The sequence below is a fragment of the Lycium barbarum genome, chromosome 4 (genome assembly GCF_019175385.1).
Source record: "Lycium barbarum isolate Lr01 chromosome 4, ASM1917538v2, whole genome shotgun sequence".
In the NCBI taxonomy this organism is placed as follows: domain Eukaryota; kingdom Viridiplantae; phylum Streptophyta; class Magnoliopsida; order Solanales; family Solanaceae; genus Lycium; species Lycium barbarum.
Genome location: NC_083340.1, coordinates 32,443,830 through 32,467,439, shown reverse-complemented (window position 1 = coordinate 32,467,439; position 23,610 = coordinate 32,443,830). Strand labels below are relative to the sequence as shown.

The following is a 23,610-nucleotide window of genomic DNA, read 5'->3' as shown; positions in this document are numbered from 1 at the left end:
GCTTCTTAGATGGTGCTTCCTCTAGTTTCAGCTATGTGCTGATTCCAGAAGTGCGTCCATGGCCTATATAAATTTTGGTATGAAGTTGGAAATTAAATAGTTGTATGGTCTTGCATGGGGATGCTAGAATGCCGTGACAACATCTCAAGCTAGACTAAAGTCATTAAACAGTCATATTGTCTTGCATGGGGATGCTAGCATGTGTACTAATTCCGTGTGTACTCGTTTTATTGCTTAATATTCTGTATCTTCTATAATACTCCAATTAGATATGATTTTGAGCAATGTATTTCTGATTCCTAAACCATATTATTCTTATCCAGGAGTTATTGTTTATGAATATGAGTTGAAGATTGGGTGGGGTAAATCTGTCTCTCTGCCTTCTCAAGCACTCCCTGCTCCCCCTCCAGGGCAAATGGCTATCAGGAGTAAGGAGGTTTGTCTATTCCTTTGAGTACAATGCCCTATTATATACATGGTATTAATTTGATAAATGGTCAAGTCGAGGAGTTGTGTATTAACAATCAATAGAGAATGATTTGATGAATTATATCATGTTAAGATTTGGTATGATCAGTTGAATACATGTTAAAAAATAATGGATGAAGCATGTGTTCGCGTTGAAATAAGTTGTGTGTCTTGCATGTTTATTTGTTGGTTTGAGTTGTATAAACATCCTGTAGTGGTCTATATCTCACCCTTTCCTTGGAAATGTTTCCCATGTAATAGCTTTCTGTTAAAGCTGCAGTTCAGCACGCTAGAGATGCTCTCTGTAGTCACCTCCCAGTTTCTCTTTCTGATATCAGCTTACGCTCATGCACTTATTCAAGAGATTTATCTTCTTTGGTTTTCAGGGTGCAACTGTTATTTTATCGGGTCCATCAGGTCCTCCAGTTTCTACTGTTCCAGGCCAGAATTCTGAGTTGGTATGATGATTAGTTGATTTTTGTACATTTCCTTCTTATTCTTTCTATCTTTTTTTTTTGTTAGGATAAGTATCTGATCTCTATAGCTCTTCTTTAATGTTCTGAGAGTTTAGGTAGATTTTAGAGGGTTCCTGTCAGCTTTGTTTTAAAATGTGTTTTTTGCCTTCATTTATACAATATAGGCTTTTTACTTGGTATGGGTTGTTATTTGAATAAAAAAGGAGACTGTCTGAAGAGGAAGTGGGCACTTATTACCTCAAAGAGGACCGATATGTTTTTCTTGTTTGGCAAGTAACATCCAGGAGAGTGTACAATAAATGCAACTTTATCAGGAAGTTGTTTAGTTGTGAACAATTCTGTTCTAAGGTGCTAATGGCTAGGAAGGATTTTGAGTTTTTAACCAATCTGCTAATTTATGATCATCATTTCGACTTTGAGGTGAACTCGTGAATTTGATTTGTTCCAAGTCTGAATTTAATTCACAAATTCTCAGTATACATTTTGAAACTTATATGTACTCATCTAAACAATTGATGCGACAAAACACTCGTGAGTGTTGAACGACCTAAATTATGAATCTGTGGAGAATGTGCTGGCCTTTTTTGCTGATGTCCAGCATTAGGTAGACTGGAGAAAATTATGAATCCGTGGAGAATGTGTTTTTATTTTTTATAACTGTGAGAATAAAGGAGGGGGTGGAAGAGTATCATTTCGAAAATTGGATGCAAATAGTGGACCCAATAATCAGGGGGACTAGGGATATGAAGATTATCAATTTTCAATATGGCATTGTTTGGAAAGCAGTTATGGAGATTAGCCTATGAGGGCAATGCATTGATCAGAAACTTGATAACCGCTAAATATGGATTCTTAGAGAATTGATGGTTCTTGGGAGACTTGACAAACTCTTATGGAGTTAGTTTGTGGAAGAACAGATTTTTACAGTCTGTAGGATTCACAATTGGTGATAGCATGGGAACTCTATTTAGGAAAGTCAAGTGGCATGCTGGAACCCACTCCCGAGGGGAAGCATTTAGTTAGAGTGGTAATTATAACAGGGATACTAGGGCGTTTGTCTATCTGTGATGAGAAAGTAAAGAATCACATGGAATAGAACTTTGAAGAGAAGTTTATAGGACTGCAAATAGGAGGAAATTGAGAAATTTTTGCGCATGCCATATGAGTGGCCTACAAAAGGTGAAGGTAGACATATGGTACGGAATGGGTTAATCTCGTGAAATCTTTTTACTTAGGAAAAACAAGTGGAAAGGAAAGATGTCTTTCCGAGAACTACTTGGAGATGGTTATAGGAGGGAGGTATTGAGAACCAAGGCAAGTAAGAAGTGGACTCCTTTACTAGGTGTGTGTGAGATGCAATGATATCAACACATAATTTAAGGAAGATGTTAAGGAAGATGATAGGCTTATGATGAGTTGGTGTTGCCTGTGTAAGTAATGCGAGGGAGATACAAAGCCTATCATATTAATTGCAAATTCATGACACACCTCTAGAATCTCAGCTTCCATTGCTTGATGTTACTTTGATGATGCCGAGCACGGTGGCAGAGACGATCATAAGTGAGGATAGACAATGAGAACAAGGCAATTTGGAGAACCATGCCATGGTGCAATTTTTAGTCTTATTTGGAATGAGAGGACTTGGAGATTATTTTATAATAGTGTGATGAATATTCGATGTGCTAAAATAGCTTTTCTATTTCATAAATTGTGGAAATGAGGATGCTGAGATGGATGTGTGGGCATATTAGGAGCGATAAGATTAAAAATGAAGATAACCGAAACAAGGTGGGAGTGGCCTCGGTGGAGGACAAGTTGCTGGAAGCGAGGCTGAGATAGTTAGGCATGTAAAAAGGAGATGCACGGATATGCCCCAGTGCGCAGGTGTGAGAGGTTGGCTATGGATGGTTTCGGGAGAGGCAGAGGTAGGCCGAAGAAGTATTGGGAAGCAACCATTAGACAGGGCATGACGCTTCCTCAGCTTACCAAGGACATGACCTTAGATAGGGGGTTATGGAGGACACGGATTAGGGTAGAGGGTTAGGAGGTAGGTGAGTGTTGTCTCTTAGTTTATTGTCCGCTCAGTTGCCAGCAGCAGTAGTAGTAGTAGTATTATTCTCTTGTTCTTTGATTTATGTTACTAACTGTGTTTCCTGTACTTTGCTGTTATTACTGTCCCTTGCTTCTCTTTTTATTTGCCATGCTTTCCGAACTACTTTGATATGCTTTCTTTGAGCCGAGGGTTTATCGAAAACAACCTCTCTACCTATCAAGTTAGGGGTAAGGTCTACATACACACTACCCTCCGTTGTGGCACAACACTGGGTATCTTCTTCTTGTTGTTGTGTGAGAATACTAGTATGCATATTGGGATAACTTGATAGAGAAGGGTGGTTGAGTCACTCATTCTCTTTAGTTCCTCGCACCATCTTGGTACTATCAATGCAATGTTGTCTTAATTTAAGGCGAAAAAGAACGGGTGTAAGAAGAGGCATTTGTCTAACATTGATCCTAGAGTAGCATCTTCATTGTGAACATGAGCTTTGGATGAATAAATAGCCATTCTGTAGTGGTGTGGCTAATACTACCTTCGTCCAATAATTTTTGGTTAGACAAGGATTTTTTTTGTTTCCAATTGAAACGATAATTTTATTGCCAATTATGTACGTGAAATAATTGGTATACTCAAGACCAGATTTAGTACATGTTTTGAAGTTACTTGATGTTAAATGGTGCACGCCAGAATCACCTAAAGACCTGCTACCCATGTTGTTCAGCTCCTTCAAAATCCTTGGACCCGACACAATTTTTGTGTGGACATAATATTTAGTGTTCACAAAGAATTTAATTATCCTAGCTTTAATTTAAGAACCTCTATTTATTGCCGAAATATATACCTAATATGTCATAATAAACGTTTATTGGTTGTATCTTAACACCTGTACCCTTACTCCTCTCCTCATCTTGGATTCCTAAGATTTAAGTTATGCGATCCAACTTCTAGATCCGCACCCATGTCAGGTGCCCAAACCTATATCCTCGCAACATAGCCTGTTACATTTTGGAAATGGAGGATGACCACAAAAGGACGTCAAGAATATGTGGAACACTGTACCAGTGGCTATATAGCAGACTGTGTGGAAGGAAAGAAATTAGAGATAATTTGATGGCCAAAACGTAATATTTGTAACTTAAAGCTCAAAGGTTTAGCTCTCTTAGCCTTTTGGTGTAAGAATGAAAATGTACAGGATGGCTGATGTCTTTAGTTCTTTTCACATGTAGGTAGGTGTACTGAGATGCAATCATATTGCTGATGGTTGTACTACTCATCCATTTCACTCTCTGGTTGTTACTTTTTAATAAAATTTTCATTATATTTTCAAAAAGGAAAAAAAGTACTGGCAGAAAGTTTTCTTAGTATATGAGAAGATATTGAATTAGGGAGTGTTATTTATTAACTAGTTAACTAACCTGCGCTTCGCGCGGTCATTCATCTTTTTCTAAATTTAGTATATATAAAAGAAATAATAAATTTATAATACAGAAAATAAAAATATATATGTAATGTAAAATGTGCATATGAAAAAATAAAATCTAATATATGACGAAAATATATATATATATAAGAAATCAAACAAAAACGGAAAATTAACAAAATAAAGCATTGACTACTTTCTTACTCCATGATTATATATTTCTCAAAGAACACTTCTATCAATTTTAAAGGTGAAGTTAAACACTCATTTTATGAAGAAAACTTTATCATATCGTAAGGATCAATAATTCTTTTTTTTTCCACCCAATGATATATAGAGTTGTTAATAGTTCTACTTATTAATTTTATTGAAAGTTGAAATAAGTTGTTTAGTTGATTGTAGTTAAACTCTTCTGTTAAATCAAGAGGCAGAAGAGGCAGCGTGTAGTTGGTTGAATGCCAAGTGCAACAACTATTTAGGCAACGCATTTGATAAAATTGATTCAAACAATATACTTCTAAAAAATATAGTGATTGTATATAACATTTTCGATCTTTCTGAAACTTTACTTTAGATTTTGGCCACTAACTATTGAAATATTATAAGCGAAAACAAATATACCAAATACCATAATGGTTATGCCTACTAAAAGACATCAAGACCTTTGCCAAACGGGACAAATACAATGCCCCTTTGCTGAAAAACAAATGACTTCTCAAAATCAATATTTCCCTTGCTAATTCACGGCATTTAAAAAATACAGATAAAATTGCTTATTAACATTCCAAAATACCATTAGAACTGTTCCATTTATGCCTATTAAAAAAAAATGAACCTCTAGAATTCCTATTAACATATACATTCGTGAATCGTGAAAACAAAGAATTGAAATAAATAAACAAAATATCAACTATAAAATCAATTGTTTTCAGGAAAGAGAGAGAGAGAGAGAGAGAGAATTTAAAAGAAGACCATTAGCCTTGCGCAAATGCCTAAACATATTTATTTATGAGCCAATGTTACATATGATGCCATTTCAATTTGGGATGTTCCAATTATTTGACATTATTTTACTAATAACTTTTTTATGTAGCTTCAGTTACATTCAAAAATAAATTTATTTAACTAATTAAAATTAAAGTTTGATGTAATTTATCTTTATTTATAATTTAATTATTTCACAATTTACTTTAATATCAGCTTCATTACTACAACTAATAGAATTGATCAGTCAAATTTTTTTCACACAAAACTTCATATGAATGCATAACATGTGTAATTCTAAATTCAACGAAGGAAATGGAAGTTCTATTCGATCGCTACGCATTTCATATGAACTTTTGCGTGAATGCATATATATATACAAAACTTCATATGAAATGTATAACAGGTGTGATTCTAAATTCAATGAAGGAAATGGAAATTATATTTGATCCGCATCTACCAATTAACTTATACAAAAATCAAATTAATTCTTCTTTCGTGAAGAGAAAATTGAACAGAGAAGGGACCAACATAACTGAAAATGAATATTCTCCTAACAAAAAGCAATTAATACATGTGTATATCTGAAATACCAATTTAGTATAGAAGGTGACTACATTATGTAATCCCAACACTGCAGAAATATAAAGAAGTCACGTAGAAAATATCCATATAGCAGCATCCTTCATCTCTTTTCATCACAAAGGTTATTAGAGAGAATATTGGAAGCCTTTACAATTCATGAAGCATTTGAACATAAGAAGATTGTCCTTTATATATTTTTAGGGTCACTTACACTTTCTTGACCCTTTGTTTTTTGTAATTAATGTGAAATATAAGGGACCATTAATAGGGAATACCAAGGGAATTAGAAATCAGTACGTGCTTATGAGTTTTGGTTCTCAATAAATTAGAGGTGAAAAGTTGGGATGTTAAATGATAATAATTGTGACTTTTATTCTTAATGAATAAGATAAGATAAATGATAAAAAAATAAATAGGGAAAAAGTTCCAAAAAAGGAGAAAAAAGATAAATGTCAATGGAGGCCATTGAGAGGTGCCACATAGGATTTCCTATTCCTAGCTTTATATTATATATAGATGCTTGAGCGCATATAGATATATATATACCCCCCAGGAGCTCCCCCCTTTTGCTCCCTTGGTGACTCGAACCCACAACCTTCGGGTTGGAGGTGGAGGGTGCTTACCATCTGAGCAATCCATGCTTGAGCATACAAAGTAAATGCTTGAGTGTATATTTTCGTCATGAACATTTGATATGGACATAGAGCAGTACAGACAGAGAAGTGGGGTCAAGTCTGATGTGGACCTCGAGTTTCCTAAGATTTCCAAGACATGAAAAGAAGATGAGTATATTTTTGATAAAGGAAGATAAGTAGATTTCAAGAAAGTGTCTATATGTGGTATAGATAACTATGTCCAACGAAGGTGATAGATTACATGCACGAGTTTGTTAGAGACACAGAATACATGTTTAAGGTTCAAAATATAGATTACATGCACGAGTTTGTTAGAGACACAGAATACATGTCTTAGATCTTATAGATAGGGATAAACATTCAGCTTTTCTCATCGGAGTATATAGATGACCCAGTTTCTGTTATAAACATCCTAGGGTCCTTATGAGTTGAAATCGGCCTTAGTGGGTTTGTCTCTAGTTTATACTTTTGGTTCAGATCCACTGATGTAAACACTTCGTGTTGATGATTAATATACTGTCTGTTACCTTGTCAAAAAAAATAAAAAAAAAATCAGTTTTTCTTTTGGAAGCTGATTATTGATGTACATACTTTGGAAGCACTTTCTTAGTGCTATTTCCATAAAATTATTATTATTACCTTTTATAAAAAAGAGGTTGTAAGAGGAAACAGGTAGTATGCTGGGATGGTACATACTGCTCTCAATAAATAGTCTGATAAGTTGTAGGGCCTTAAGTTAGCTAGAAAAACTTGACTGATATAACAATCAACCTGTCTTCTGATGCGTCCTTTTGTACACATGTACTATAGTATCTCCAATCTATAACGAAGATGTTTATCAAGCACCTTTTATCCTATTTCATCTGATGCTTTCTTTTTTTGGTTCTGCAGGTTCTCACTCCAAATGTACCTGATATTATGGTTGTTCCCCCTGAGGATGATCACCTTCGCCACGTAATTGATACAATGGCTCTGTATGTTCTCGATGGAGGTTGTGCTTTTGAACAAGCCATAATGGAGCGAGGCCGTGGAAATCCTCTCTTCAGTTTCTTGTTTGAGCTTGGCTCGAAGGAGCATACTTACTACGTTTGGAGGCTTTATTCTTTTGCTCAGGTAACTTGCTGCAGGTGTAAAGTCTGGATAAATGTTATTGCAATTATGTTTTCCTGTTAAATGGAGTTACTAATACTTATGATATAACTTCATTGATCACTTTTTAGAATCCAATGGCGGAAAGCCAATAGTTTCATGCAATTGTAGCTGAAGAGAATTTCATTCTTGTCCATTGCTTGTTTCTCTCTTTCCGTGTTATGTAAAGCAATATTGCTTGTTTCTCTCTTTCCATGTTATGTAAAGCAATATGACTGATGGTAACTTATGATATCACCAATCAGTGAAATACTTTGTTTATCTGATGTCGTCCCTTTCCGGGGATTATGACATTTTGTCCTCTTATGCTATTCTTTCCTCACTAGTAAAATTTTCTTCCCTTACTTAAAAAAACAGGGAGATACTCTTCAACGGTGGAGGACAGTCCCTTTCATCATGATAACTGGTAGTGGGAGGTAATGCATTGTTCTAACTTATATCATCTTTCATTACACATTTCATATTCACCTTTCCTTTTGCTGAAGAATCAGATATTTGATGCATGTGTATGTCAGTTCCTGAATGTTTCACTCTTTAAGTCACCTTTGTTTCTTAGGAAGCTTCTACTGATATTCCCCTGCAGGATATGCTTGTTGTGAAAGAATGAAATCATCTAAATACAATTTACCTTTCTATATTTGCAAAGGCTGCAGAGTTCTGCAAGGCTTTGATGAAGTCCTGCAGCCTTTTTAGAAATTCTCCTTGAAGATTGTGCTCTTATGTAACAAATCTACATATGCAGGTGGATACCACCCTCTCTACCAACACCGAAAGGAGGTGATCATGAAAAAGAAGCTGGGAGCACATATGCTGCTGGAAGAAGCAGGGTATGCCCTTCTGCTAGCTTTCTGTTCGAAGGCATTTAAGAGTTTGCATGTTGACTTTGAATAAAGTTTCTTTGGCGATTGATGTTTCTTTCTATATCTTGTTCAGCGGGTGGAGGTTGAACGGACATTGACTGATGCTCAGAGGGATGAATTTGAGGATATGCTTCGTTCATTGACACTAGAAAGAAGTCAAATAAAAGACGCAATGGGTTTTGCTTTGGACAATGCTGATGCTGCTGGAGAGGTAACCTTTAAGCTGGTTCATGCAGCAGTCGAAGGGCTCACTTGTGCTTGAAGCTTTTCTTTCATATTTAACCTGTCAGAGACAAAACTGCTGATTTTGCGCTGTGTTGTGTCAATGTTCATAATGCTTCTCGTTGCCCCCTGGACTTGCATCTATTTTGGCTAATGTTTTTTGTCTTGTAGCATTAAGATAAGAATTTAGCATGAATTGTTACATATACACTTTGGATAGTTCTCATTCTTGAGCATAGTCTAACAAAGTTACACTGCTGATTCCAATTTGCAGGTTGTTGAAGTTTTGACAGAGTCTTTGACACTTAAGGAAACTCCAATACCAACAAAAGTTTCTAGGCTCATGCTTGTGTCTGATATTCTTCATAATAGTAGCTCTCCTGTGAAGAATGCATCTGCTTATCGCACCAAATTTGAAGCCTCTTTACCAGACATAATAGAAAGCTTCAATGATCTGTATCGAAGTATAACAGGACGAATTACTGCTGAGGCACTTAAAGTAAGCTGTACCTGTCACCTACATTTTTTGCACTTGCTGCATTTTTCGTATCCTTTTTTTACTCCTCCTCGATGTGTGGTTAAGCTTGTCCTTACATGTTACAGGAGAGAGTTCTGAAAGTGCTTCAAGTATGGGCTGATTGGTTTTTGTTTTCGGATGCCTATGTCAATGGATTACGAGCTACCTTTCTTCGAACGGGGAATTCTGGTGTGATCCCCTTTCATTCTCTGTGTGGTGATGCACCTGAAGTAGAACAAAGGACCAGCTCTGACGATGCAGCTGATGGCGGCAAAATTAACCCAGATGGTGCATTGGCAATTGGAAAAGGAGCTGCTATGAAGGAACTGTTGAGCCTTCCCCTTACTGAGCTAGAAAGACGATGCAGGCACAATGGTTTGTCTATCGTAGGCGGCAGGGAAATGATGGTTGCTCGGTTACTTTATCTGGAAGAGGCTGAAAGGCAGAGAGGTCATGAACTAGATGAAGATTTGAAATTTGCGAGCCAATCAAGTTCTGCTAGGTTCCCCAGTAGCCGGAAAGATAGCAACCTTGAGTTGGATAGGATGGCTCCTTCCGGACGGAATAGTCAAGTGGATTATGACGTACAACTCAAACAACGAGAGTCTGTATCTTCACCCCCAACAAATTCTGCTCCACACCATAATTCAATTGACTTTTCCAGTGAGGGCAAAAGTGACACAATTTTGCCTACATCTAAATGGGCCAGAGAGGATGATGAAAGTGATGACGAACAGAAGAGAAGTTCGAGGGACCTCGGGTTGACATATTCATCTTCGGGAAGTGAGAATGCTGGTGATGGGCTTAGCAAGATCAAAGATGCAGAGCTTACAACTGACACAAGCAATTCAGCATACCCGGAAAGTGGAATGAATGAAGAGTTGAGGTATATGCAGTTAAGCATTCCTAGTGGGATTATTTCTAAAAATAGGTGTTATTTATTGTCATGTCAAATCCATTTGACGTTCATTATTTTCCTAGTTCAGGAAGACACTTTTTTTTAGAGAATGGTAACATGTTTCAGGGAGATACTCTCTTGGGTTCTGGTCCTCTGGAGGGGATCAATATGAACTACTTTGGAGTGAAATTGCTCTCGGATTAAGCTTCCTTGGTTTACAAGACTTAGAGATTATGAACTTTATGAAAATTACAACAACTTACGTGCGAACTTTTGTATTTCAAATCATTGAGGAAAGTTCTAAAAGGTAGGAAACTACTGTAGCTTGATCTGCCAGAAAACAAGAAAGAATTTCATACCTCCCCACCCTTTCGAGGCCAGCAAATGGAGAATTTCATACCTCCCCACCCTTGCGAGGCCAGCAAATGGATCTGCTTTCTTCATTTTAGTAGTTTTCCTATGGAAAGATAAGAGGGTGCACTTTTAGGAAATGAAAGACTGCATGTTGACTTTCACAATATTCTTAGGAGCAGGGATGTTAATATGCCAAGTTTTGGAAGCTTCGGATACTTCCCTATTTCTATAATATTTGGTGGCAGATTATCTTTCCGTTTAAATTTTTTTGTGGGATTCTATGCCTCAAACATTAAATCTGTTGCTTTCAATTTGCTTGTAAGCCTCATCATGGTGTAAATTGGAATATAAATGATGGTGAAACATTGTTGCAATTCCTCGTGCTACCTTTTTTTTTTTCCTCCTTACTGTCTTTTACTTGTAATCGTAGCACTTTCTTAGAGCTGACTTTTGGCATCAATAATACTTACCAATTCAAAACAAAATTTCTTGTGGATTTGATATGGCCAATCTTCAATTTTCTCTTGTATTTTGAATTTTGATATGTTTGTGGATTTATTACTCTATTTTTCTCCTGTTCGGATATTGATATTGTCCATAACTAATTTATCAGACAAAAGCTGAGGCGTCTTGAGGTTGCATTGATTGAATATCGTGAATCTCTTGAAGAACGAGGAATAACAAGTCTGGATGAAATTGAGAAGAAAGTTGAAATCCATCGGCAACGCCTACAATCTGAATATGGTTTATTGAATTTCAGCGACGATACTTCAAAGAAAGGTAAAGCTCAAACCTGTCAATAGTTTGAGATGACCGTGTATTTAATTGCATGTGAAGGGTCAAATCTTATGTTTATACTTTTGTATCATACTCCTTCAATCCTATCTTTGTTGTTGAGAATTATTATTTCCCAGATTTTTTTTGCCTTATGCCTATGTAATTCCTTTGATCAGTTCTCGGATGTGTTGTTGGTGTATATCTGATTTTATGTTAAACAATAGCTGAAGCAGGGTGGGTTTAATTGCTCAAATTAAAATTTTACTGCTTTCAACAGCACTATCAGGATAATCTCTGGATCACAGGTTACTAAGCTGCTGCTTAGGAGACTATTTTTCCCCTAAACTGCCTGTTAGTATAACAACAACAACATACCCAGTGTAATCCCACAAATGGGGTCTGGGGAGGGTCTAACACAGACCTTACCCCTACCTTGTGAGAGGAAATTGTAATGGAATAAGAGGCTAATAACTCATCACACACGTAAGCACTTAGGTGTCACAATGTTATGTTGTAGATGCAATGTCCTTTTGACTATATTTTTTCTCGGCAACTATGAGATGAATCACATATTGCTGGATAGAGTTAGTCATCATTATATTTACGGGAGGGAGGATTAGGTATCTGGTACCCTAAGGATTTGTTTAGTGGTAGCTTGTGGTATGGATTAGGTGCATGTCATGAGTTCGAGCTTTGCCGCAGACTTAAACTTGGTGTTCAAGTGGAGAAGCATTAAGAGGAGTGGGCCTATATCCACCGAGTATTGAACCGTGCACTAGCTGGTTCTTGAAGATTTCCCGGTTATTGGAAAAAAAGAAGAAAGAAGACTAGGTATCCGGTTGAGTAGGATACTGAACAGGGCAGCTTTTATTAGCTGTAGGAAAGGCCACTTTACTGCCTCCCTTCTATTCTTATTTTCATCACTCTTTTCTGGGGTAAGAAAAGTTTCGTGGAAGCATTTTTTCACGTTATCGGTCAAAGTAAAAGAATTATCATCATTTCTTGCGATGTTATATTATTGATCCATGTTTTTGTATACAGATTGTCTCATATTTCTGCTTTCTTAACAAACAGCAGGTAGGTCATCTTTGGAGAGGAGAGAGAAAAGAGACGATTCTCGTGAAGGTTCTAGGAAGCGTCAGCGCAGCCGGAGCAGAAGTGGAAGCCCTCAGTGGAAATCTTCCAGCAGAGACCGTGACAGTGATAGGGAAAAGCGTCGTGAGAGGGAAAGGAAGAGTGGAAGCAGGGAGAGAGATGATCATGATAGAGACAGATCTAGGGAGAGAAGACGGGCCAGATGAATACATATGCCGTGCAAAGTTACCATTACATAGTTGCCTTTGAGCATTTCATCTTTTCTGGGTGGCAGGGATTGCACGATGATCCTCAATGGCCCTTGGAAGTAAGGTCATCTTCTGTTAGTATCCGATGCTGTGCGCGACACAGAGAAAAAGATGTTTCCCTATTCAGCGCTATGGTCTAGCAAATTGTACAATTGCAGAGAATCTCATGAATGGCTGTAACTACATCTTACTTTATGCTTTTAAACTTCAGCTGCATTTGCTAATGCGTTTACTCGAGATTTTGTAGCTTCCATCTATATTGGACTTTTGTAGTTAGCGGTTCCTAGTTTTCATGTAACCTCTTTACATTGACCTAAGATAGTATTGTTAGTTGCTTCATGCTTGTCCCCTGTTAGGTGTATGAGGAAGAACGTTGATCTTCTCAAATTGTACTTGGAATTTTTTTTACGCTTGTATGGCCCTTCATTATGTAGCCTTAAGGTAAGATTAGGCCTGCCAGGGTATTGGGCGTAGGAATTGCACCCGGGGGGTCAATTTTTACCATCTGAGGCCATATCCTGTTCTTTTTTTTCCTTTAGATTATTTAACTTGTAACCAGTATTGGCAAACCTCGGATTAAAGTTTGCTTGCTCCTCAGTTGCTGTACAACGATGCGTTAACTAACAACTTAAATATCGCATATGCTAACACTCCTGCAGAAGCAAGAAACTCGAACTAGAACGCAATCAAGTACTAGATTTGTTTGAATAAATTGACATTACCCGTATTTCTTGAAAACACCGTCGTGTAGGTAAAATAATATGAATAGAAACCAAAAAGAAGAAAAAGAGGAGAAACAGGATGGTGAATCGAATTCCTAAACAATCACATATGTCTCCCTATCTGTACATCTGTTAGTTTCCTTTGGATTAATTATCAAGTTCAGGAACATTGTATGTTACTTCCAATTCGTTCTTTCATGAGATTTTTAATCTTCACTCCTTTATTCTTCAAAATTCTCGTGCTGATGATTCAATTTTGGTTGAAATGGCTGGTAAGCTGAAAGGTGAGTATGAGAAATATTGGGGTTTTCCAGAATATGATCAAGTTACTATTTGTTGCCGTTGTGTTGGATCCCCGATATTATGAAATATGTAAAGCTCATTCTTGGCAATTGTTATGGTCCTTTGATTGGTACTTTGAAGTCAAACGATGTGTTGGATATTTTAACTCGCTTGTATAATCATTACAAGGATTCTATTTCTAGCACTTCTAATGAGAATTTGAAAGAGCAAGTTGACGTGATTAGTGAAAGTGATATTATTGATATATGTCGGTTGCAATGGGAAAATATTTTAGAAGATGAAGATAATAAATCTGATTTTCAGAGGTACTTGATAGATGATGTGGAGAAGACCAAAGATTTAAATATCTTGGCTTGGTGGAAAGATTCAAGTAAAAGGATCCAATTGTTTCAATATGATTGTAAGTCCCATGTCATCAAAAAAAAAAAAAAAATGATTGCAAGAGATGTTCTTGCAATTTCTATTTCCGCAGTTGCATCTGAATCGACTTTTAACACCGGTGATCGGATTCTTGATTCTTGTCGAAGTTCTTTGTCGCCAAAGACAGTAGAAACTCTTATTTGCACTCAACAGTGACTCCGGTAGGGGTGTACAAAGTAAATCGATAAACCGCATCAAACCGATAAACCGAGTCAAACCGAGAAGAAAACCCGACTAGTGGTTTGGTTTGGTTTGACTTGGTTTGTTGTTGGAAAAAAAAACCCGATCATAATTGGCTTGGTTTGGTTTTAGCTAAAAAAAGTCAAACCGAATCAAACCAACCCGTCATTACATGTATTTAATTTTTAAAATATTTTATACATAAAAATATTTATTTGTAATGTAATTTATAAATATTTCTTAAATTTTTTTGTAGTTTTTTGTCTTTTATCATATTATTTCAAGCTTGAACTTAGAATTTTGAATGTCAATAAGTTTTATATACCATGGATGTTAGTAGCTCAAATAAAGTCCAAACCAAAACCAACTCAACACTAATGCTAACAAAGGAAATTCAATTCTACCACTAGGAATGATAATAATGTTGGATATATATTCTTTAGTTTTGCATAATTCTTTTAGAGAGTGAAAATACATAACTTAATTTTTTTTTCTTTGTCATAATTAAAACTTATTAGCCGTACTTATTTTAGCATGACTTAGTATTTTTAGACTATGGTCATTTTCTTTATGACTTATTATTAGCAATATTTATTTAGCCGATTTTATTATCTTTTTTTTTTTTTAATATTTTAATACAATGTCATCACTCATCTCACATTTTGTGTTATTTTCTTAAGAAACACCTTAATTAAATAGTTGTATCTTACTAAAACAAAAGAAATATTTGAAGTAAAAGTTATATGTTTTGTATGAAGACTTTTGCGGAAAAAAATTCGAAAAACCTGAGAAAACCGAATAACCCGAGAAAATCCGAGGTTGAAAAACCCGAATTTTATTGGTTTGGTTTGGTGTATAAATTTAAAAACCCGACGCAGTTGGTTTGGTTTGATATTTAAAAAATCCGAACCAACCCAGTCCATGTACACCCTAGGCTCCGGTTAGCTCCTAAAGAATGCAACATTGAAGATCTTTTAGAGGAAATTCAAAAGCTTGAATTAGTTGAAAAAGGTACTTTTATACATTTAACTCTTGTGAATATCTTTATGTTTGTGAATTACTTAATGCTTGAAATGTTTATTTTTTTTCTTTCAGAATATGCAGACACCGTTTTAAGCATTGATTAGCTTGGACTCGGATGCTAGAACCAGTGTTGAACCATATTGGGCACTCCAATCCTTACTTTTTAGCTTCTTTTGGGGCACTTAGACCATGTTGTTATATTTTGTTTTATTGCAGGGATGATACTTAAGGCTCTTCTTTGAGTAGTATGGAACAATCAGTATGTGCAATTCTTGTTAGGTTTTATCTTGCTGTAGAAATATGTGACATTTTTGTTGCTTGAACCAAGTAGTTGTTTGCTGGAGTCTCTGTATTTTATTTCAGTTTGGTGAGTAAAATCATGCTTGAATTGAATCTTTTCTGGTTTTCTAATTTCTTGTAGTCATGTGTTCTGTAATTTATCTATTTTATAGGTTACTGGAAAAATAGTTTTGTTACCCCCAGCTGAAGCTGGACTTGAATTCAACCAAGCTGGACGTGCTTGGTAGAGTTTTCGTTATTTTATTTGTTGATTATTTCAAACCAAAGGTCTGTAAAAACTATTATGATGGGACATTACTAATGTGCTCCCATGAGCTCCATTCTAGCTCTCGTAAAAAAAGAGGACATTTTAAACCATTCAAGGGAGCTCACTTACCCACACAACCTTAGATTTTCCTACTCAAGCTCTTAACCTGCATATGATTTGCTTCGTCTTTAATGGAAATTCTTCAATTACTCCTATTTGTCAAGTTATGGTCGTCCAAGCTTTCTTAGTCATGTTTCAAACTATTTATAACTACTTTGATTTCTTGTTGAATCCCCGTAAGTGATTCATTTTGTGTATATAGTTAAGAAAATAATAATCTTATTGAAAAACCGATAAAAACCAGAAAAAGTTAAAAAAAAAAAAGGACATAAACCGACTTAATTGGTTTGATTTGATTCTTGTATTTGAAAAACCGACTTAAATAATTTGATCTTCATTGATCCAAACCGAATCATGAACACCCCTGGATGTAGGTAACTCTGAGAAAAAACGTGGTCTAGGCAGATACGATATTCTGGGAAAAGACTATGACCAAGAGCCCACTGAACAACATGCAAGTCATTTTTGACAACTACTACATAAACATTAGGCATAAATGTGGGTCTTAACGTTCAGGCATAAATTTTTGAAGTTTAGACTTGTATGTCTAAAGCTTTTTGAAACTCTAGACCCGGGAGTCTAAAGTTGATCTTAAAATGGCTAAATTTACACAATTTTATGAAACTTCATATTAGTAAGTCTAAAATTGGTTTTTTAAAGTAGTGGTCAAAATTACACAATTTTATGAACTTAGCGGGATATGTGTATTCAATAGTATTGGACGGCTTACGTATTCATGAAGTAGAGATTGTCTTGGGGGAGTCCACATGTAGCATTTTATGGCCCCGATTTAAGCCATGTCCTAAGTTCATAAATGTTATTATAAGTCTAGCTACTTCATACTCAACTTGAGACATACACCATTGAAGTTGCAAAATCTGCATCTGGAATTATAAATTTTGCATGAAGTTAGGCTTGCGCTTATTGTAGGATTATTGGAATGTTAATAACACCCTGAACAAACTGGTCGCTTCTCGCAAATTCATTCAAAAAAATTATACTCTAACAGACTACATCTACAGGCTAACTGTATGTTTATATTAGAATCTGAATTCCCAATTAATTACCAAATCCAGAAGAAGATGATACTATGATAGCCCATGGACAAACTATCTAAAGCAACATAATCCAATAATTATTGCTTTGCTTCAAGATGAATAGCAGAATACGGTGCAACATTATATTTTCCATTGATGCCCGCTACGTCGTCAGTGTAACAAAAATAAAATCATCAGGGATTCAGATTAGTGTCCATCTATTGGAATTTGGACTTGCGTTAATTGGTTATAGCCTAAAAGTATAGTGGCGTGGCCCAAGTTGTGGAATAATAAAAGGCCTAATATTATATTATTATGTGTGTGGATAAGCTGGGCTCAATAACTATTGGCCTGTGATAGGTAGACACTCTCTTTAAATAAAGGCCGACCCCCCTTTCTCTAGCATATTCTGTTCTTGAATACCTGGTATAGTGGTTGACGCCCCATTGGTCGTGATAGCTAGTGGATCGTGGAAGTTGGTCTTAGGCTTAATCGCCGATTGTTACTAGTGAAGAATCAATGGAGGTGAACGGTACGATTCTCTTCTTCTATCTCAAGATTATATATTTATGATTGTGTCTTAATCGCTATTATGGCTACGAATTTATTATGTTACAATTGGTATCAAGAGCCACTATAGTTAATGTTACATCCCGTATTTTCGTTCAACATATACACGACTAAGTTGTGGTTGACGAATGCACTTAAACGTGAGAAATGAGATTTTGGGCAAATAAAAAACGAGCTGCTTGATAACCCGACGTGCCTGCTTCACCAACTTACTTCTCGTCCTACTTGCTTGAGCTACTTGATACGTATCTTAACTACGAAGTAAGGATGAGACACGTGTTAGATTCGACGGACCAACAGGTGACGCCTATTTATTAAGCAAGTTGGTGACAAGTAGGTGCATCACCTACTTGCTTAAAAAGGGAAGGCCAAGATTAAAACACTGATGTGCCGTGAAATTATGGCACATTTGATGCTTTTTAACTCTAAGTTTTACTTATTTTCTAGTGAGTTTTTGTTAGTTTGATGTGTTTAGTGTATGTGCAGGTATTTGGAAATGGAATTGTAAAAACAGTTGAAACATGGAATTTTGAAGACAAGGCACTGCAATGCACTTGTACGGACCGTCAACATGCTCGACGGTCCGTCAAGCATGTCGTCGACCTGCCCTGATTGAAAGTTCAGAGACTGTGCAAAATTGATGCAAAAAGACGGGAAGGTTCGTCAACATGATCGACGGTCAGTCGATGTACATTGATGAGAAGATTGACGGACCGTAAACATGATCAATGGTCCGTCGATGTACATTTATGGTTGAAGTTCTGCAGCTTGATTTGTGTCATCAGATCGTCAATATGCACCGTTAACATGCCGACAGTACCGTCAAAGTGCAAAGATGGTCCGTTGACTTGAGGCCGACCTGGAACTGGATTGGGATTAATTATTCCGAGTTTGACTTGTATAAATACCTGATAGGGTTTTATTTTTCAGACATGTTACTTTTTAGACTTGTGTTAGGACAATATCGTTCTTAGTATTTTTCAAGGTTTTCTAGACAATCACATTCGTTTAACTTTTAGTTTTATTCATAAGTTTCAATAACAATTTCAATTATGCAATCTTCTATCTTTTATTGTTTATTCGTTGCCATGAGTAGCTAAACACCTTTACTAAGGTTGTGAACCCAAGGATGAGTGTTTTGTGATTAGGGATTATGATTGATATATGCATAATGGATTGTTAGGGTTTATTTGTTCTTTGTTTTAATCATATAGTTAGTGGTTTCAAACATTAGCTAACGTCATAAACTTTGATTTATTTGGGGAAATAACTAGGGTTTGGTAAGAACAAAATAACAAGAACTCAAGGCTTTAAACCTTGTTTAATAAATTCACTTAGGAATAAGAGGAATTTACTTGGCGTAATTAACCGTTCTTCATGCATACTTTCTTATCTTTGGGAAAAACATAGAAAGAAATAATCTTTTCTTATTGGGAAATAGTCTAGATTCACATAGAGGTTAAGTGCATTCATACAGCGATCCATTAGAAGTATATCAAGATCAAGACCCATGATCATATACTTTATCTGACGGGGACACAACCTTGGTTCTTTTTACCCATATGTTTACAACTTAATTACTAGTCACTCTAAATTAGTCCACAAATCAAAACTCTCATAAAACCCTTTTTCTGGAATACATCAGGACCGCAAGATTAGTATAATACTCGTTTAGTAAACTTTTCACACCATATTCCCTGTGGGATTCGACCCCAACATAGTTGGGTTACTATATTTGACAGCGTTCGCTTTATGCTATTAACTAGTGTAATTTGAGCGTATCAAATTTTGGCGCCGTTGCCAGGGAATACCGTTTTGAAATTACTAAATAGTGTTTACTATTCTTAAAATCTTTGTCCTATTCCAACACACCTTGTTTGCTACCTTGTAAACCAGGTGATCATGGCGGACGACGGACTTCCAGTCGAGAACGTTTTTGGTGATGAGTCAGATATGGAGGAAGACTTTGCATCTGCAATAGTTCATCCTAGGGTGATTGCTACTACTATTAAGTTTGAAACGTCCCTCTATCATATGCTCACACAAGAGGGATACTTTTAGAATGTAGTCGATGATGATCCTTACCAGCATATAACACACTTTTTGGAGGTATGTTCTCATCATGTCCAACGGGGTGTGCCTCAAGAAGCAGTTCAGCTGAACTCTTCAAATATTCATTAGCCGGAGATGCGAGAAAATGGTTCACAAAGCTGCCCCAAAACTCCACTGCTACATGGGATGAGATGGTCAAAGTGTTTCTCAGGGAGTGGTATCCCCTGAGTGAAAAAGCTGATATTCGTGATCAGATTTATGAGTTCAAACAACGTCATGGGGAGCAACTTTTTGAAGCTTGGGAGAGGAGCAAAGAATATTTGGATAGTAGTCCGAACCATGGTTTCCCAGATCATATTCTGAAGGAGAAGTTCTACAGAGGGTTGCTGCTGGTGGGTGTTTCATGAATAAGTTCTATGCTAATATTACTGATATACCTGATCAATTGACTACACACAGTCAAGCATGGAATTCGAGTAATTCTGATAGTTTATCACTTAGGACACCATTGATCCAAAATATTATGAAGGAAATCCAGGAGACGCAGCAGACACTGGCACAACTGGCCACTAATATCTCTTTACTGACAAAAAAGTTTGATGATAGGGATGCGACGAAGGTAAACGTTTGTGAATATATCTCAGGCATACTGCCTAGAATGTACCAAGTCCTAGAGGGTCCATAGCAAGAGGGTCCCCCTCCGCCAGTTGAAACTGTTCACTATGCAGACTACATAACAAAAAAAGGATGTTCCTGGGCCAATTCAAAGATACTGGAGACCTCAACAAGGGCAAGGTGCATACAACAACAACCAAGGAAACTACAATAACCACTATGGTGGATCGAACCAAGGTAGATACAACAACAATAATGGTAACTTCGGAAACAGAAGTTCCAACCCTTACGTTCCATCGAAAGGGCAGTCTAATGATCAAGGTAGTTCGAGGTTGGAGTCAATGCTTGAAAAAGTGTTGGCAAGTCAGACGAAGACTGAAAAGACATTATCTGGGCTATCAGAGATAGTGGTTTCTCACTCAGTGGCTGTTCAAAACCTTGAACAGCAGATACGTGACCTTTCTAGAGAGCAACATCCTGCTAAAAATAGAGGACTTCCTAGTGATACTATTCCAAACCCTAAGATTGGAGGTGGTGGTGTGAAGAATTCTTTTGCTATTAGCATGAGAAGTGGTAAAATACTTCAAAGTGCTGACAAGAAGGTGGGTGATCTAGATCCGGTTAATGAGGAAGAAGAGGTGCAGTCTGATGTGCCTAATATAGATGATGAGGTCCGTGTTGAAGAGAAAGTTGCTGATATTCCAGATGTTTCTGTTGATACTAGTAAACAGATGATAAAACGGTCTCTTCGCCCTTTGAATCAGATGTACAAAGCAAAACCTTCTTTTCCTCAGAGGTTGGCAAAGAAGAATGATGATGCAAAGTGTCAAAAGTTCTATGATCAGTTGACGCAGATAACGGTAAATTTTCCATTCTTAGATGCTGTGAAAGAGATGCCCAAATTTGCTAAGTTCGTGAAAGACCTGCTTACGAAGAAGATGTCTGTTTAATATGAGACAGTGAATTTAACTCACCGCGTGAGTTCGATTATTGCTTCTGCCACAATTCAGAAAAAGGGAGATCCAGGGGCGTTTACCATTTCGTGTAATATTAGGCATCATGTTTACGCTCATGCTTTGTTTGATAATTGGACGAGTATCAATTTAATGCCTCTTGCTATTTATAAGCAATCTGGATTGGGAATGCCTAGACCGACTTCTATGCGATTACAAATGACGGACAGATCCATCAAGAGGCCAGTTGGGGTTGTAGATGATGTGTTTGTATAAATGGCTAAGTTGATGTTGCCTGCAGATTTCGTTATTCTAGATTGTGCGGTTGATAAAGATATTCCCATCATCTTGGCAAAACCCTTCCTTGCTACGGGCAGAGAGCTTATGGACTCTGAAAAGAACGAAATCTAGTTCCGAGTGAATGATGAAGAGGTAACTTTCCAAGAAAGTAAGGGGATGAAGTTGCCAATTGCTTATGAGAATATCTGTGTTATTGATTTGTTTGATGGGGTTGATGATGCTGTCGAACATAAAATGGAAGAAGAAAGTTTGGGAAAAGCTTTTGCTGCTATTCTGGTGAACTTTGATGCTGATGACGTGGAGGTCTACGTGGAAACTATAAATGCGCTTGAGGGTCTGGGTTCTTACACTTACCACCCAAGAAAGCTGGATCTTGACCTTGCAAGTTGAATCACTCCACTAGCTAAGCCTTCTATTGTTGAGCCACCAAAGCTTGAGCTTAAACAGCTCCCATCACACTTGAGGTATGAGTTTCTTGATCCGAATAAGACATTGCCAGTGATTGTTTCAGCATTATTGACTGAGGAACAAATTGAGCTATTATTAGAGATTTTGCGTGAGTACAGGTGTGCTATTGGTTGGACCATAACAGACATTCAGGGTATTCCTTCTAGTATTTGTGAGCATAAAATTTAGCTAGAGGAGGACAACAAGCCGAGTGTTGAACATCAGCGGAGATTGAACCAAAACTTACAAAAGGTTGTGAAAAAAGAGATCATAAAGTGTTTAGATGCTGGGGTAGAGTATCCAATTCCAGACAGCAAGTGGGTGAGTCCAATTCAATATGTTCCAAAGAAGGGAGGTATCACTGTGGTGCCTAATGCAATAAATGAGTTGATTCCCACTCGTACAGTTATTGGATGGCGTGTTTACATGGACTATAGGAGGTTAAACTCAACCACTTGTAAAGACCATTTTCCCATGCCTTTCATTGATCAGATGCTTGATAGGCTGGCTGGGAGGTCTTCCTATTTCTTCTTAGATGGGTACTCTGGCTATAATCAGATCAACATTGCCTTAGAAGATCAAGAGAAGACGACTTTCACTTGTTCTTATGGGATGTTTGCGTTCAGCCGAATGCCCTTTGGGTTGTGTAAATGTTACACCCCGTAGTTTTGTACGTCGAGATTTATAAGTGTTGAAGGTTTTAAGTGCGGATACTAGAGTTCCCTTCAAGGATGTATGATATTATGCGAACTAATCCTATGGTTATGACGGTTTACGTTCATATAGTAAGCTATGGAAGGATTGGAGGGCAAGTGAAGCAAAAGAATTAAATTGTTGGAACTTTGGAAAAACATAAAAAGGCAACTTTGGTCCGACTTGGAGGAAGAATATCTTATAGTATATGAAGAGTTTTGGAGCAAAACTAAAGCCTAAAATTAAGTTCGTCGAGTCTAGTTTCCAACGCAACAAACCTCTCGTCGATACGACATCGGAGTAGAGAATTATGGACGTTACAAGTTAGACTGACAGAGCAAAAACGCACGCTATAGTAACTGCTACAGTAGCCGCGCTGCTACAGTACTGCTACTGTACCGAACCGACTTTAGCACCTTATAAAAGGGGGTTTTAGCCTCATTTTTCATCCCAACACCTCTGAAAATCTCCCAAACTTTCTAGATAGTTCTCCCAACCTTCCCTCCACTAAATTTTAACGCGAATTAAGTATAATCTTCGGATTTAAGTTCGGACAGCGCGTAGTTGTGATTATACTATCGTATTGCGGTGAATCTTGGTTGGAATTCAAGGCAAATATTAGAGATATCGCAGTACTAGCGAGAATAAGGTAAGAATCTCTCCTTATTGATATGGATATAAGTTTATTTACGAAAGTAGAGTTGTTGAATAATTGTATAGTGGATTTGTTGGTGGAAAAATTGGACAAATGTCGTGTGGGATATTTTATGGAATATATTGGTATTGATAATATTGTGGTTGATGTTGGTATTGTTGTCATTGTTATTGGTTGCTGGATTATGATTTCGGGCTAGGTATATAAACAGGGGAGATGCTGCCCGAAT

At 36.9% G+C, this 23,610-nt stretch overlaps 1 protein-coding gene across 5 annotated transcripts in view; it reads left to right on the top strand.

Moving 5' to 3' along the window:
- The window catches only part of LOC132635814 (protein RRC1-like), a 28,569-nt gene extending 15,486 nt beyond the window's left edge, over positions 1 to 13,083 (top strand). For 4 of the 5 annotated variants that reach the window (XM_060352349.1, XM_060352351.1, XM_060352354.1 and 1 more), the window contains 10 exons: positions 324 to 436; positions 855 to 926; positions 7,516 to 7,737; positions 8,131 to 8,189; positions 8,516 to 8,600; positions 8,707 to 8,844; positions 9,130 to 9,354; positions 9,459 to 10,258; positions 11,238 to 11,404; positions 12,476 to 13,083. In XM_060352349.1, coding sequence (XP_060208332.1) covers positions 324 to 436; positions 855 to 926; positions 7,516 to 7,737; positions 8,131 to 8,189; positions 8,516 to 8,600; positions 8,707 to 8,844; positions 9,130 to 9,354; positions 9,459 to 10,258; positions 11,238 to 11,404; positions 12,476 to 12,702 — 2,108 coding nt within the window. In that variant the 3' untranslated portion in view covers positions 12,703 to 13,083. The remainder of the gene's footprint in view (positions 1 to 323; positions 437 to 854; positions 927 to 7,515; positions 7,738 to 8,130; positions 8,190 to 8,515; positions 8,601 to 8,706; positions 8,845 to 9,129; positions 9,355 to 9,458; positions 10,259 to 11,237; positions 11,405 to 12,475) is intronic. The other variant, XM_060352350.1, reaches the window with a different exon arrangement.
- The last annotated feature ends 10,527 nt before the right edge of the window (positions 13,084 to 23,610 follow it).